A 14,264-nucleotide genomic window follows, 5' to 3' on the forward strand; every position below is an offset into this window, starting at 1 on the left:
TAATAGTAGACAGTCACACCTGTGGGGCTTCCCCCTCTCCCCCTTTAATTCCCAAGTGTGTAAGAATTTGTTTTCTCCTGAGTGGTTCACCTTGCATTCATTCTTGAGCTTGGAATAATGTGGCAGGGTGGGCTGAACTTTCTCTATTGAGCTGATCTCATACTTGTTTACTAAACTAATTCACCTATGTTTGCAAGCTCAGACTCCTACTGCTCTGTAATCTAGCAGCAAGTGTTCATGTCACACACTCTAGGTCTTCCTTCTGTGTAAAGTTTGTACTTGAGTATCAAATCCTGCTAGAAACTGCAGTGATACACTCCTTGCCGTGAGCCTTTCCTGCATCTACAGAGGAGATGATCATGTGGCCCTCCACCCCCACCCCTTGATATATAGTGATTTTTTTTTTTTTTAGTAGACTTGGCATATTTATCATAACCTGTGCTAAAGCACACTTGGTCTTGACATTTTATATAGCACTGAGTTAAACTTGCTGGTCCTGATGTAGCTTATTGGGGTTTTTTGTTGTTGTTTTTGTTTTTGTTTTTTTCCTTCTTTAACAATTATCTTGAATCTTGTTTCATTATTTCAAAATATTTGATAATTTTCTAGATATCCTAATTCATCTCTAGCTAAATAGCACTGTTTTTTAAGTGTGATATCATTCATTTAAAATGTGTAGAGTGTGGTTTTAGAATGCAGTCCGTCTTGGTGATTCTTTCATGTGTGTCTGATAACAATGGAACTTTAGTGTTCTAGAGGGGTGTCTGTGTGTCTGTGTGTCTTTCTGTTTGTTTCTGTCAGTGTCTGGGGCACGTTGACCTTCAGTGGTGTACTAGTTACTTCTCTTGTCACTAAAGCCTGTTACGAAGCAACTTAGTAGGGAAAGGCTTTTCTCCAGCTCTCAGTCAGGAGCACTACCTCAGTTCTCCAGGTCGACATGGTTCACTGCCTGCCAGAGTGTGAGGCTGCTTGCTCATGTATTTGCTAACCAGGAAGCAGAGGTAGGCATAGCCAGTGAGTTGCTTCCATCTTGACCCTGCCTCCTAGAGGTTCTTTAGCCTCCCCAGGCTGAGCCAACAGCTAGGGACCCCGTATTCAATGCATGGTCCAATCTCTTTGAAACCACTGCAAACCCTAGTAGTTGTGTCGGGGTCTCTTTAGTTGTGTCGGGGGGTTTTAAAGCTTTTAAATTAGTTAGTAATTTTGTTGTGATTTCTGATGAATTGACCCTTGTATTGTCATGAAATGTCCTATAATGTGTTAGTGCTGTGCCATGGCAGGTTTTTTTTGTGTGTGTGTGTTTGTTGCACACATACACCTCAACTTTAAACCTTTCTCTTCTTTTTAAGTATGACTTGTATGCAGCATATAGGGAGGGCATGTTTTAAAATCTGCTTTTCCTTTACAGTGAATATTTATTCATAGCAGTGGTTTGAGGTTTGTCTTTGTTTATTGTTTGGTTTCTCTGTTTCTCTTTCTTGCTGAATACTCTGGAGACTTGTGTCCTCAGCTGACTTCTCAGTTGTGTGTATAATGTTTAGTGTTGTTTCACAACATGCATCTTTAAGTCAGGTTGCCCTTAGATGCTGTCTTATCACTTGTATGTTGTAACTCCCTTCTATCTCTTAAGTGCTCGTATGTAAACATCACTTCTGCGTGTGTTGGAATCCTCAGAACACATTGACTGTTTACCTCAAGGAAAGGGAAGCGCTGTAGGCACTCTGAGTGTGGAGCCCTTGCTGTCCGGCATCTGTGTCCCACCCATGCCCAGCTCCTCCTTTCTCAGTGTGCAACGTGTGCTTAAGATTGGAGCATCTCCTTCCTGAGGATACCGCTAGTCGTCGTCTGTTTTTACACTGTCTTCTGTGGTTCTAGATTAGCACGCCGCAGAAAGATGGGCTGGCTCCTTCTCAGTTGCACTGTAAGGGAATTCAGTGTTTGCTCTTAGCAGTATTTACTTGTGATGTGATTTTCCTTTTCTTTCAGGGTGATTAAACAGTTTATCTTCATACTTGGTTATTATGCACTTAAGTTTTTGTTTAATTTTTCTTTTGTATTCTCAGAGGTTATTGAAATTCTTGGATTTGTGGACTGATGTATTTGTAGGTCCTCAGATGTTATCAAATACTCTGACCAGTCTTCTAGTTCTCCGGTTGCATGGATGATTCTGCCATGCTTGCTCAGTACTGCCCCAAGATCCTCAGAGCTTCAGTAGGGAGTGCAGTAGCACCTGCTTTGCCTTTATGTCTTGAATTTGTATACTTTTTTTGCTCTGTGTTTTTGGTCACTGTTTTGTTTTTTAATCTGGCTCCCCAGCATTCTAGATGTGTTCTGCTGTTAGACGTATTCAGCAGACTAGAGAAGTACGCGTCAGTTACGTGCTTCAACTTTTTGACAACAAAACCATAGGTCAGTCCTCAAAATCCGCCTAAATGGGATGATGCACATTTGTCTTTCCAGTGCTGGGTAGGCAAGATGGGAGACAGCCTGGGGCTTACTGACCACCCTCTGACCTACTCTTTGAGTTCCAGGCTAGTGAGAGACACTGTCTAAAGAAAGGAAAAAGATGACACTAGAGCTTGTTCACAACACACAAATGGAAAGCAGGTTCTCCACTTAGTATTTTTATTTAAGAATTTGTATTTGTCCTTTTTTTTTTTTTTTTTTTTTTTTTTTTTTTTTTTTTTTTTACAGTTTTTCCTTTTCTGAAATTCCACCTATTCACATGTGTTGCCTACCTCTTATTATTAAACTATATAACTTACACATTTATTTATTAGTTTAAAAATACCTGCCTGCCAGTTCCACTGCCTGAGCCATTTATTAGTGTGGATTGATAACTCATTTTCCCTTGCTAAATTATAGACACTGTTATTTGTTTCTGTAATTATATATAAAAGAGGTTAATCCTTCTGTATTTGAGAATGGTTGAGTTGTGTCATTTTCCATGCTTCTCGTACTGTCAGGCCAGAAGGATCTGATTCTGGGCCTTTAGGGTTTGCCTCAGGATTTTTACTGAGGATGCCCCTTCAAGCATTGTTTGTTCACGACCGCAGGAGCCTCTAGAGCTCTACACGTTGCCACCTACAGCACCCAGACATTTTCCTCTAGCTCTTTTGCTGCCTTGGTGTGGCCGTTACTGTGTGGTCAGAACTAGGTTGAATTATCCTTGCTTGGGTCTAGCCTGGTGGCCCCTCTTCCCCTTTCAGGGCTCTTCTAATCTGCTAGTAGCTGCTTGGGGCTGGGGATGTGGTCAGTGGAAGACCACTTGCTGAATATTCACAGCTGTGATTTGTCCTGCTTCTGTACTTTAAACAACTGTCACCAAGACTCCAGTAGTGATGTTGAGACTTGTAGAAAGACACATTGTTCCTGGTTGCTAATGAGTATCAGTCAATCCCATCCTGTGGTTGTCATACATAGCTTTAATGAGCCACTGTTAGGGAGGCAGAGTAGCATATTCTCCAGTGCAGAGCAAGCCTGGCATTGTGGTGCACACCTTTAATCCCAGTTGTAGGGCTCTGGAGGCAGAGGCAGGCAGTGCTTTATGAGTTTGAAGCCAGCCTGTTCTATGTGTAATGAGTTGCAAGTCAGCCAAGACTTCGCAGTAAGACCCTACCTATCTCAAAACAGACATTACTTACAGAGTACGGCCGGTTAGAATCCATTCTGCTCTGCTCTGCTCTGTAGAAACTGTCATAGTAGTAGTTTTATATTTGCAGATTTTCTGTGTCACATTCTATCTTTGTTTGCTTGCTTGCTTGTTTCACAACCTTGAAAATAAGAAAAGTGTTCCTGGGTGAAACTGTACCAACCCAGCTTCAGGCTGGGCCAGCGTCTGCTTGCTGCTGAGCTATATTGATCTTCAGAGTCCTTTTTTTCTCTCTCAAAACCGTATTGGACTTCTTAAACACATGCTAAGTGTTATGTGCAGAGTGAGGTGGGGTGGGGGTGGAGTCTAGCTATTTCAATAATTGTCTTTCTTCACAAAGCCTTGTACATTTGGAGTAAATCATGTTACCTCTCCTACCAAACTTTGAGACAATTTCTGTTCTCTCTTCTCTAACAGGAGTACAAACCACCAGGAACCCGTAAACTTCATAATATTCTTGGAGTAGAAACAGGAGGACCTGGCGGGCGGCGTGCTGGGGAATCGGGTCATACTGTAGCTGACTACTTGAAGTTCAAAGACCTCATTTTAAGGATGCTTGATTATGACCCCAAAACTCGGATTCAACCTTATTATGCCCTGCAGCACAGTTTTTTCAAGAAAACAGCTGATGAAGGTACCAACACAAGTAACAGTGTGTCTACCAGCCCTGCGATGGAGCAGTCTCAGTCTTCAGGCACCACCTCCAGCACGTCCTCCAGCTCAGGTCTGCCCCGGCGCAGTGCGGCGCGCGGAAGCTTGTGCATGCTTTCTCTTTGCTTAGTGGGGTGGGAGGCTTTTTTTCCCCCTCCTTTTTGGTTTTTTGAGACAGGGTTTCTCTCTGTAGCCCTGGCTATCCTGGACCCCACCCCACACCCCCTTGGTATGCTAGTCTGGCCTCAAACTCAGAGATCTCCTCCTGCCTCTGCCTTCAGAGTGCTGGGATTTAAGACGTGTGTTCCCACTGCCCAGCTCCAATGTGGAATTCTTTCAGAGTATTTATTATAAACTAATTTTTTGAATTTTGTAAATGGGTAGCAAGGGATTATTTTACTTCAATCTGTTCTTAGTGTATGTGGCTCTGAATTCAGTACCCTCAACACACTTCCCCATCTGTATAGTTAGTAGCAAATTTAATTGTCAAATGTGCACGTGATAATTGTCTGCCTGACAGTTAGAAACAAAGCTACTTATAGCCAAAAATTTAAATGGTTTTAAATGGAGTTATTTTTTCACATCCTTAAGTTTTTACTTGACTGAGGAGAACCTGGCTGTATTAGCAGCTGATATGGGAAGACATCTAAGACTCCAATTACTTTGTGGTATATTTCAAGTTAATACCATAGCTTGAAAGTTTTGTGTGTCTGTATATGTTTTAAGTAGTGCATACACCTAAGTGTGTATATGTGTACACCTAAGGTCACGTGTGGGTCATGACACTGTGTCTCTTCCCCTCGCTGTCTTCCTTATTACTTGGAGATAAGAGTCCCGTTGCCCCAGAGGCCTGCTGTTGCATCCAGGCTGCCTGGCCAGTGAGGTCTTGGGATTGGCACTCCCTCGCCCAAGTCCTGGGGTTCAGTCAGCCCAGGGTTTTATACAGAGGTTGGAGATGCACACACAGTCCTAGCTCTTCTCCTGCTCTTACTGAGTATCCTCTCTACCTACCCCATGCTTTGAGTGGGTTCCATGCAGTCTTAAGAGTACTAACTTGAGCGAAATTAGCTTTAAATTTACAAGTTTTTCCATGTCCTGATATTACAGGTGGATCCTCGGGAACGAGCAACAGTGGGAGAGCCAGGTCGGATCCGACGCACCAGCATCGACACAGTGGGGGACACTTCGCTGCTGCTGTCCAGGCCATGGACTGTGAGACGCACAGTCCCCAGGTGAGTGTTCCTAGTGCTTCTGCTATGGCCTTGCTAGCTTTAGCTGTGTTGGATGCCAGTCAGGACGACCATGTCTGTGTCCTTTTTTCTAAAGGTGTGTAGTGTCCTCACTGCTTAGGAAATAAGAACTCCACTCCTTGTTAGAAATGAGAGCATGCATTGGGTACACACACCACTGTCTTTCCAGCCATCTACTCCAGGTTTATTTTTCATTTGCCACAGCAATTTCCTCCCTGCCCCTCAGTGGGTGCCGAGACCTCTAAATGCACTAATTCTCTGTGAGCTGTGCAGTCTGGACCCTGACATTACTTCTTGTGGCCACCAGCATTTCCACCCTGATTCTGAATCAGTTTGTGTTGGATTTTTAAACTTGTAATATTAAAGTAATTTTTAAAGTTAGTGTGGAACATGTGGTAGGATAGAAATGTGGAGATGCCATCGTAGCTATGTTTCATTGCTGTGGTAATACCCAGACAGAAGCAGTGTAAGGATGACAGAGTATACTCTGGCTCACAGGTCAAAAGGAAATGATACCTTATGTCAGGGAAGCTGTGACAGCAGGCAGGGAAAGCAGGGTAGTAGGGTCAGGAGGCCTGTGCATTTAAGAAACAGGAAATGGGTGGGCTGTGCTGAGCTGTAGAGCCTCAAGGTCTACTCTATAAGCCAGCCTCCTGCAGTAAGGCCTTCACCCCTGCCACTGGCTGCCAGCTGGGGACCAAGTATTCAAGCACACAAGAAAGGTGTTTACTGTTCAGATAAAACCATAAGACCTTAGTGAGAAATGTCCCTCTGCGTTGTGTGCTACATTTTGATTCTGAAAGGGCCAGTCGGTTATTTGGTAGAGTAAGGAAAACCTAAGTTAGATTGGTGGTCATTCCTTAATTGTGACTGGGCCACTTGGTTCTGCTGGAGAAATTGTCACATTGTTCTGTCCTCGCTGTTAGTATTCAGCAAAGTCTACAGGCAGCTTTCCTCAGAGAGTCCCTTCTCCTTCCTGTCGTCTGTGAAATGCTTCCAGCTTGTCCACTGTTAGGCAGAGGCCTGTGACTCTCTTCTATGTGCAGTCACATAGATATTCTTCTCCTCACCTCCGCTTTCACTGGGCTTCTTGTTGAAGGCCAGGCCCATGTCTCCTTCTTTCTTCATGGGCTCTGCCTCCTCCTATTGAGCAGCACTGAGTCTTTGATCGTTCTAGTCTGTGGCAACTCTTTCTCTGGTCCTTGTCTCCCTCACCACACTGTAGTTCCTAGAGTTTCACACTTGTCTTCCGCAGCCAGCCCTGCAGCTCAGTGCACCTAAGCTCCTGTCCCAGTTACAGTCCCTGTGTCAGCCACAGTCCTCACTGATGGTCCAGAGGACTCCCCTGCTTTCCTTTGTCGTTGCCTGGTAGTATTTGGCAGGGTTGACTTAATCCACATACACTGAATTACCTCTGGTTTCTTTGTCAGCATGTGTCTGGTTCTCCATTTCTTTGTTCCCCCTCCCTTAACTGTCTTTTTTGGGGGGGCAGTGTTCCTGTCCACCATGCCTTGAGATGACCTTGCGTGCTTCCTGCTTGGTCTCACCCTTACTGCCAGTCATTACAGTCACCAGTTTTAAAGCGTTCCTTCCCTACTACCTCTGACTACGTTTCTAACCTCGGGTTGTGTTGGGCTTACTGTCAATGACATTCTGCACGCTTGAGCAGTAAGAAGATTCTTCACTGTTACCTGTTGCTTTGTCACAATGCTCCGAAACTCACTTTGTTTACTGTCAGAAATTCAGGGCCAGGGACTTAGTGAGGTATGAATTCTGATTTTATGCATATATAATTAGCCCCTCCACTGCCGAAACCATGTGTATCCTGTCTTCCACTAAAGCACACTCTTTCCTGTGCCCTGACTAAGTGCTTATCAGCCTGAGGAAACTGCAGAGTTTTGAACTCGCTACTCTAGTCTAGTTTGTTTCCCCTGCTTTTCATAGCCCTGTTTCCCTTGTACCTGGAACTAACTGACTAACATGTAGAACCTCTTGTCTTTGTGCTCTGCCCTACCCAGGCCTTTCTTTCCTCTCTGCACTCAGAATGCATACACTGAGATCTTTCACTCTGAGGGATGTGCCACGCTGGGCCTCCCGCACTTTCCTCATTCCTCCTGCGTTGACTTAGTGGCACACTTCACACTTAGTAAATTTTTTGGACCATCCTCTGTTTTTCTCTTTCATGTATGTATATGGTCTATGTACTGCAAACATACATAGAAATTCCCAGAAAAACATACCTGTATATCCCACCCACCTTACAGAAGTCATTGATCTGCCTGTTCACTTTAGGTGGCTGTTGGACAGCCCCAGCTGGCATTTCTGCCTCATGATCATCGCTCTCCTGCCTCCAGGTAGTTGGAGTTACAGACATGCTTCATTCATTGTACCCAGCAGAGGTGTTTAGTTGTTTATTTATACTGAGTGTGTATGTGTGTGGGTGCATGCGAACCCATAGCATGCCTATGGAAGTCAGAGGACAACTTCTAGGACTCATCTCTTCATGTGTGTTGGGGACTTAGGCAAGCTGGACAATTAAACTCTTAGACTGTCAGGGTTATTGGCAAATGCCTTTACCTGCTGAGCCATTGGCTGACCAGGTTTTAATAATTGATGCGGTCATGTAGTAAGAAAGAAACACACCACAGAGTTTGTGAGAAGCCCTCTTCTTCATGTCAGCTGGTGTAATACAAACTAGTATTTTTAGCTTTTATGTCTTTGAAAAAATGCTCTTTATGGAAAAGTAAATCTACTTATATATTATCAGATAATATATATTAATCAGGTAATATTTAATATGCAGACACAATATTTATATACATTCAAACTCCTTTCCCAAGTATATTATACACTCTAGCCTCTCTATAAACACTGACATACACAGTTTTATATCTGTCTTTCTTCATTTGGCATAGATTTGGTATTCTTCCTATGTCAAAATAAAGCTTTATTTTAAACTGTTTTGCAGTATTACATTGTTGAACTATTCCATGAGTGGTTTCACTCATAGCTTATTCATGGGCATTTCTCTGATCTGCAGTCAATTTCACTATGATATCGTAGTCAAAACCTTTATGTATACCAGTCCTACATGCACACTTTGTTTGTCTTCTAAATTCCTGGAAACAGTTGGAAGTAAAATTGCTCTGTCAGAGTGAAGTAACAAGGAATTATGGTCATGATGACTTCTGTATGATTTGACAACTCAGAAAGTTGAGGTTTGCAAGCTTGGGGCGTTGTGGTAGAGCATTGCCTGGAGCACACAGTGCCCTGGCTAGATAATCTCCAGCAGCGTGTAGATGCGCACACCCCGCTCTTCCCCCAAAGACTAGAGGAAGAAAGTAAGAAAAAGGATGCTTTTGAGTTCTTTATTTGTGTTTGATTTCATTGTTGATATCCACTATGGCCTGAAAATACCAAACAAAGAAAGAACCATTGTATCTTTATAAAAATTGTGTATAAAATTCTGAGTAACAGGATGAGATCTCATCCCATTCAGCTCTGTCCTGTGTTCAGCTTTGTGTATACCTTATACATGGCCTACCTGTTAGTCACTTAGGAGGGAGGCACCCTCACTGTCAGATTCTTTTCTCTACAACCACCATGATTGTGTCAGTGACTGTCGTAATTTAAGATGTTATAATTAACTGTGTGATGATGGATTCAGGCAAGAGTAGAGTGTTGTCCACTCGGGTCTGTCAGAAAGCACAGAGGCACAGTTAGGTCTCTGTATTCTACCGTGTGGATCTCTTCTCTCTGCCTAGGGTTATAGGTGTGCAGCAGGAGTTGGCCGTACCCCATGGCAGCAGAGCCCTTCCATCACGCGGTGTGGTTTACAGTATCAAGTATTTCTTATCTGAGACGTGCATGTTGGAATCGTAAGGGTTTCGATTTCAGCTCTTTTAGATTTTGGTTTCGTTATTCACCTTTTACTAGTTCAGTATCTTTAATCTGAAATTGTACCATGAATGGTTGGCCTTCATTTTCTTTATGAGATTGTCTGCCAGTTTTGTTTTCCCTACTGGATTTACAGTAGTTTCAATTCCATACAATTTTTATTGAATATGTACTTTAACCATTTGTGCTAGACTCAAGTGGTAGAGATAGCCTTTGCCTTTCCAGAGCTCACAGTGACACAGCAAATACACTAGGCTTGGGGTGTTCCTCTGAGGTAGGTATTGCCTGCATTGGGTTGGTAAAGTTCTGTGCTAGACCCCAGCACAGTCGGCGCGGCAGTCCAGAGTCGTGTGACTAAGAAGGACTTCTGTTAGATTGAAGCATATTGAGTGAAGTAAACTAAACACACACTATCCGAATGAGGCACCTGAGAGAATTCGAGAGTTTTCCCTCCCCATGAGTGCAACAGTGAAGTAGGTGTTGAGGTTATTGGTGTGTCATTTGTGCCCGGACTCTTAGCAGCTTGTGACTCCACAGCCCCTAGGCCCAGTTGACCGTGGCATGGTGTCCAGCAGACAGGCTTAGTGAGACCTAGACAGGCTCATTCCAATTCCATCCACAGTCCTGCTGGTAGCCAAGAGAATATGCAGTGGGGCTATGGAAGGGCAGTGAGGGTGGCACAGCAGCAGCCTTTGCCACAGGTGCTTAGGACAGCGTCAGGAACTGAACTGATCTTTAAAAAGATGTCCAAACAAAGATTAGAAATGGAGGAAAGAGCAAGTGCAGATGCCTAGAAGTGTCTGTCCAGGTGAAGGGGTGGGAGGAAGACCTGGGCTTATTGGAGCTCACATAAGTAAAGAACTGTTGGAGAAATAGCAGTGGAAGATTGAGCGATGGTGTCAGGATTTAGGATTACTGTATGCATACTAGGATACATTGAAGGATTTTGGACAGGGAGCACTTTGATTTGGAAGGCTATACGGCTCCTCTCAGTGGGTTGAAGAAGGGAAAGGGACAGACACAGAGGTACCTACCTACCCATGAGTGAGTGAGCACTGGTGTACGTGTCAGGCATGGCTTAAGCTTGGAGACAGTGCTGATAACCCTTTCACAATTGCCCCCACAGGTGCGCCAGCAGTTTCCAGCTCCTCTGGGCTGGTCAGGCACTGAAGCTCCTACACAAGTCACTGTTGAAACTCATCCTGTTCAAGAGACAACCTTTCATGTAGCCCCTCAGCAGAACGCATTGCATCATCACCATGGAAACAGTTCCCATCACCACCACCACCACCATCACCACCACCACCACCATGGACAGCAAGCCTTGGGTAACCGGACCAGGCCAAGGGTCTACAATTCTCCAACAAATAGCTCCTCTACCCAGGATTCTATGGAGGTTGGCCACAGTCACCACTCCATGACATCCCTGTCTTCCTCAACAACTTCTTCCTCGACATCTTCCTCCTCTACTGGTAATCAAGGCAATCAGGCCTATCAGAACCGCCCAGTGGCTGCTAACACCTTGGACTTTGGACAGAATGGAGCTATGGACGTTAATTTGACCGTCTACTCCAATCCCCGCCAAGAGACTGGCATAGCTGGACATCCAACATACCAATTTTCTGCTAACGCAGGCCCTGCACATTACATGACTGAAGGACATCTGGCGATGCGGCAAGGGGCTGATAGAGAGGAGTCCCCCATGACAGGAGTCTGTGTGCAACAGAGTCCTGTAGCTAGCTCGTGACTACATTGAAACTTGAGTTTGTTTCTTGTGTGTTTTTATAGAAGTGGTGTTTTTTTCCCAAAAACAAAAGTGCAAAGCTGCTTGAATCAGAAGGAGATTAACACACTGAACCGCTACAAGAGGGCAAAGCTGACTTTTTTTTTTAACTTGAAAAGATTGCAAAGGGACAATGAAGTTTTTAAGAGCCATGTCCACCCATCTTCACGGAGAGCTCAGAGTGTCCTCTTTCTGCCTCCCCCATTTAACTTCCATCTCCCGGCCACAGTGGGTTTTGTCTTTCTATCCAACAAGAGTTAATGTTCAGCTGTTGGTCTTGGTCATTTGCCAACTAATTTTAAAATAAAAAGGCACTGCACATAATTTGCATAAAGGGCCCCATAAGGGTGTTTTGTTTTGTTTTGTTTTTTCATTTTTATTTTTTCCCTTTTCCCCCTGTTTTGTTTTGTTTTGGGTTGGGGGTGGGATGGGAAATTTGGGTTTTTAATGTCCTCTATACACATGGGCACGGAAATGCAGTACTGTAAGGAAGAGGGACCTCCAGCACACACAAACATCCTCTTCAGCTGTGTGAAAGGGACGATTGTGTTGACATTTGTAAGGCACATTAAGCATGCTAAGTGGCGGGGATCAGGACTCTCCTGTCTGAGCCTACTGAGGAGCAAAGCAGCCATTGCATGGGATCTGTGGGTCTCCTGCTGGAGAGGCCACAGGAGGATAGGATGGAACGTGACTGGTCAGTCTCCTTACCAAGGCGCACTGAGAAGCAATCAGCGGGTCAGTTGTGGCCAGTCCTGGGGAGGTCTGAGTGGTGGTCCTTGGGATAACCTTTGGCCTTACGGATTTGGACTCGGAGTTAGAAGAGCCCACCATTTCAGATGCAATCACTTGTGGACATGCATTTGCAGACAGTCCTTAATGCTGAAAACACAGAGAATGGGTAATTCAAGAGGCCTTTCTTTTAAAATAGACTTTTGTGACCCACTAATTGTAAGGTATTGCAAGGTCACTTTGCGTGTGTCATAAAGCTGACTCCCTTCTTGGTTGAAGGCCACAGAGGTAGTGGTTTGCTTTGATGGAAATAGCTACAGCTGTGTCCCTTCCTGCTTTTACCTTTTCTTTGGCTTTTTCTCGGCACGTGGTGTCTCCACCATTTCTTCTGCACAAAGACGTCTTCTGTTCATCCTGAACATTTTAAAATGCAGAATTTTATGTGACTGCTTTTTTGCCTCACAATTATGCTGTGAATTTTACAAAAATTTATTTTCTTTTTTGATAATTTATTGTACCAAAGCTGTTTTTATAGCACATAGATGTCTGTAACCAATAATGTAGCAGTTCTGCACTTTGACACAAGGTGTAACTAGACCATTTTTAAATGTCAGTTGAAAATTATGGCTGTACTATTGCTTAAACAAAACTGGAACTGTTGTTGAATCCATAGCCAATACATTACAGCAATCTGTGTACTGGACAGAATAGATTGACATCTAATTCAAGATTACAACACCTGTCACATTCTAAATGTGTTGAGGCTTCTGAAGGGAAAGGGACACTGGATCCAGAAGCTATGGAGCCAGCAGTTGACCTTGTATTCCTGATTAACTTCCTTGTAAACTTGAACTTGAGACCTTGATTGAACCAACAGGTCCACAGTAGGAACAGGAGGAAGGCAGAGCTCTAAGCATGACCTGAAGGGAGCAGGCTGGCACTAGCAGTTGCCTTGTCTGGAGATGACGCTGCCTTCATGTAGCACAGGCTGGCAGTGGCTAAATCTGTGTTCCCATCTAAATTGAGCAATTTTAGGGTGTTATACTCTGAAGCAGTTGAATTGGGAGAATGAAGATAGAGTAATTTCCCTGTCCAGGATCATAAGAAGCCTAGAAAGAAGCAGTGATCTACCTCTGCCGATAACCCTGTTGGAAGCAACGCAGCAGAACACCACGGTACTTTTTATTGGTTAACTCCACGTGGCTGGCTAGGTCAAGTTTTTTTCTTGTTTGTTTGTTTTTGTTTTTGTTTGTTTCTGAGCAAAAGCTGGTTTTTTATATGTAAACTTTGACAAAAGAAAGGCCTAAGCTCTGTGAGTGCAAGTGGAGACTCAGAGAGCCCCGTTTCTATAAACACAGACACTTCAGCTGTTAATCAGGAAATCCATATTTATTTTGTAATTAAATGTCAAGCCTGTGGATTGTTTTGAGCTTGGTCGTTGATGAGTGTTTCCATACAGAGGCCTCACGTTGAGCACAGCACTGTCAGGCGGGAGCAGCATCTGGCCGTGGAGCCCAGGCGCCACACACCCACCCCACGGGGCTCAGGTCATTCTTTTTTTCTTTCTGTGCTGGTTGCCACATGTTAGCAAGCACCAAAAAAGAAAGCAGTTTTTAAACCTATATTTACATAAAGAAAACCACACAATCCAGTGCTTCTGCATACTGTGTTATGTTACAGTCCAGTTTTGTGTGCTTTACTACACAGTTTGGTTACAGGACTTCTGTGCATTGTAAACATAAACAGCATGGAGAGGTTAAATACCTGTGTTCAGATTGTAAGATCTAGTCCGGACTTGCTGTGTATATTGTAACGTTAAATGAAAAAAAAGACCCCCCTTTGTATTATAGTCATGCGGTCTTATGTATGATAAACAGTTGAATAATTTGTCCTCAGAGTCTTTACTATGCTTTTTTAAAAATTAACTTAAGGAAAAATGTAAACAGTAAAATAACAATCTTCCTGTGCAGTGAAGCAGGTCTCGTCTGGTAGGTAAAGCAGGCACAGTCTAGTCACCTGTGTAAAGGGAAAGACGTGTGACAGAGACAGTGGCTGCAAGGGTCTTTGAAAGTAAAAACTGGAGGTTTAACAGATGGGTTGGTTTTTACAATGGATTCTTTCCCTGAGTGACTATCATGTTGAGATGTGCTCCCCTGAGTGGCCTGCAGAAGGTAAGAACTTAGGTAGAAGAGAAACTAATGTGATTCTGGACACTGTGCTCATAGAGCTTGTGTGCCAGAGCAGAACTGCCTTTTGTCATGGGTTACAGGATTCTGCTTTAGTTAGGTAACAAGCATAT

General features: G+C 43.8%; 1 protein-coding gene across 4 annotated transcripts in view; it reads left to right on the forward strand.

The window, feature by feature from the left end:
• The window catches only part of Dyrk1a (dual specificity tyrosine phosphorylation regulated kinase 1A), a 124,204-nt gene extending 110,352 nt beyond the window's left edge, over positions 1 to 13,852 (forward strand). For all 4 annotated transcript variants that reach the window (XM_021208898.2, XM_021208895.2, XM_021208896.2 and 1 more), the window contains 3 exons: positions 4,070 to 4,376; positions 5,411 to 5,535; positions 10,577 to 13,852. In XM_021208898.2, coding sequence (XP_021064557.1) covers positions 4,070 to 4,376; positions 5,411 to 5,535; positions 10,577 to 11,197 — 1,053 coding nt within the window. In that variant the 3' untranslated portion in view covers positions 11,198 to 13,852. The remainder of the gene's footprint in view (positions 1 to 4,069; positions 4,377 to 5,410; positions 5,536 to 10,576) is intronic.
• The last annotated feature ends 412 nt before the right edge of the window (positions 13,853 to 14,264 follow it).

The sequence above is a fragment of the Mus pahari genome, chromosome 12 (genome assembly GCF_900095145.1).
Source record: "Mus pahari chromosome 12, PAHARI_EIJ_v1.1, whole genome shotgun sequence".
Classification (NCBI taxonomy): domain Eukaryota; kingdom Metazoa; phylum Chordata; class Mammalia; order Rodentia; family Muridae; genus Mus; species Mus pahari.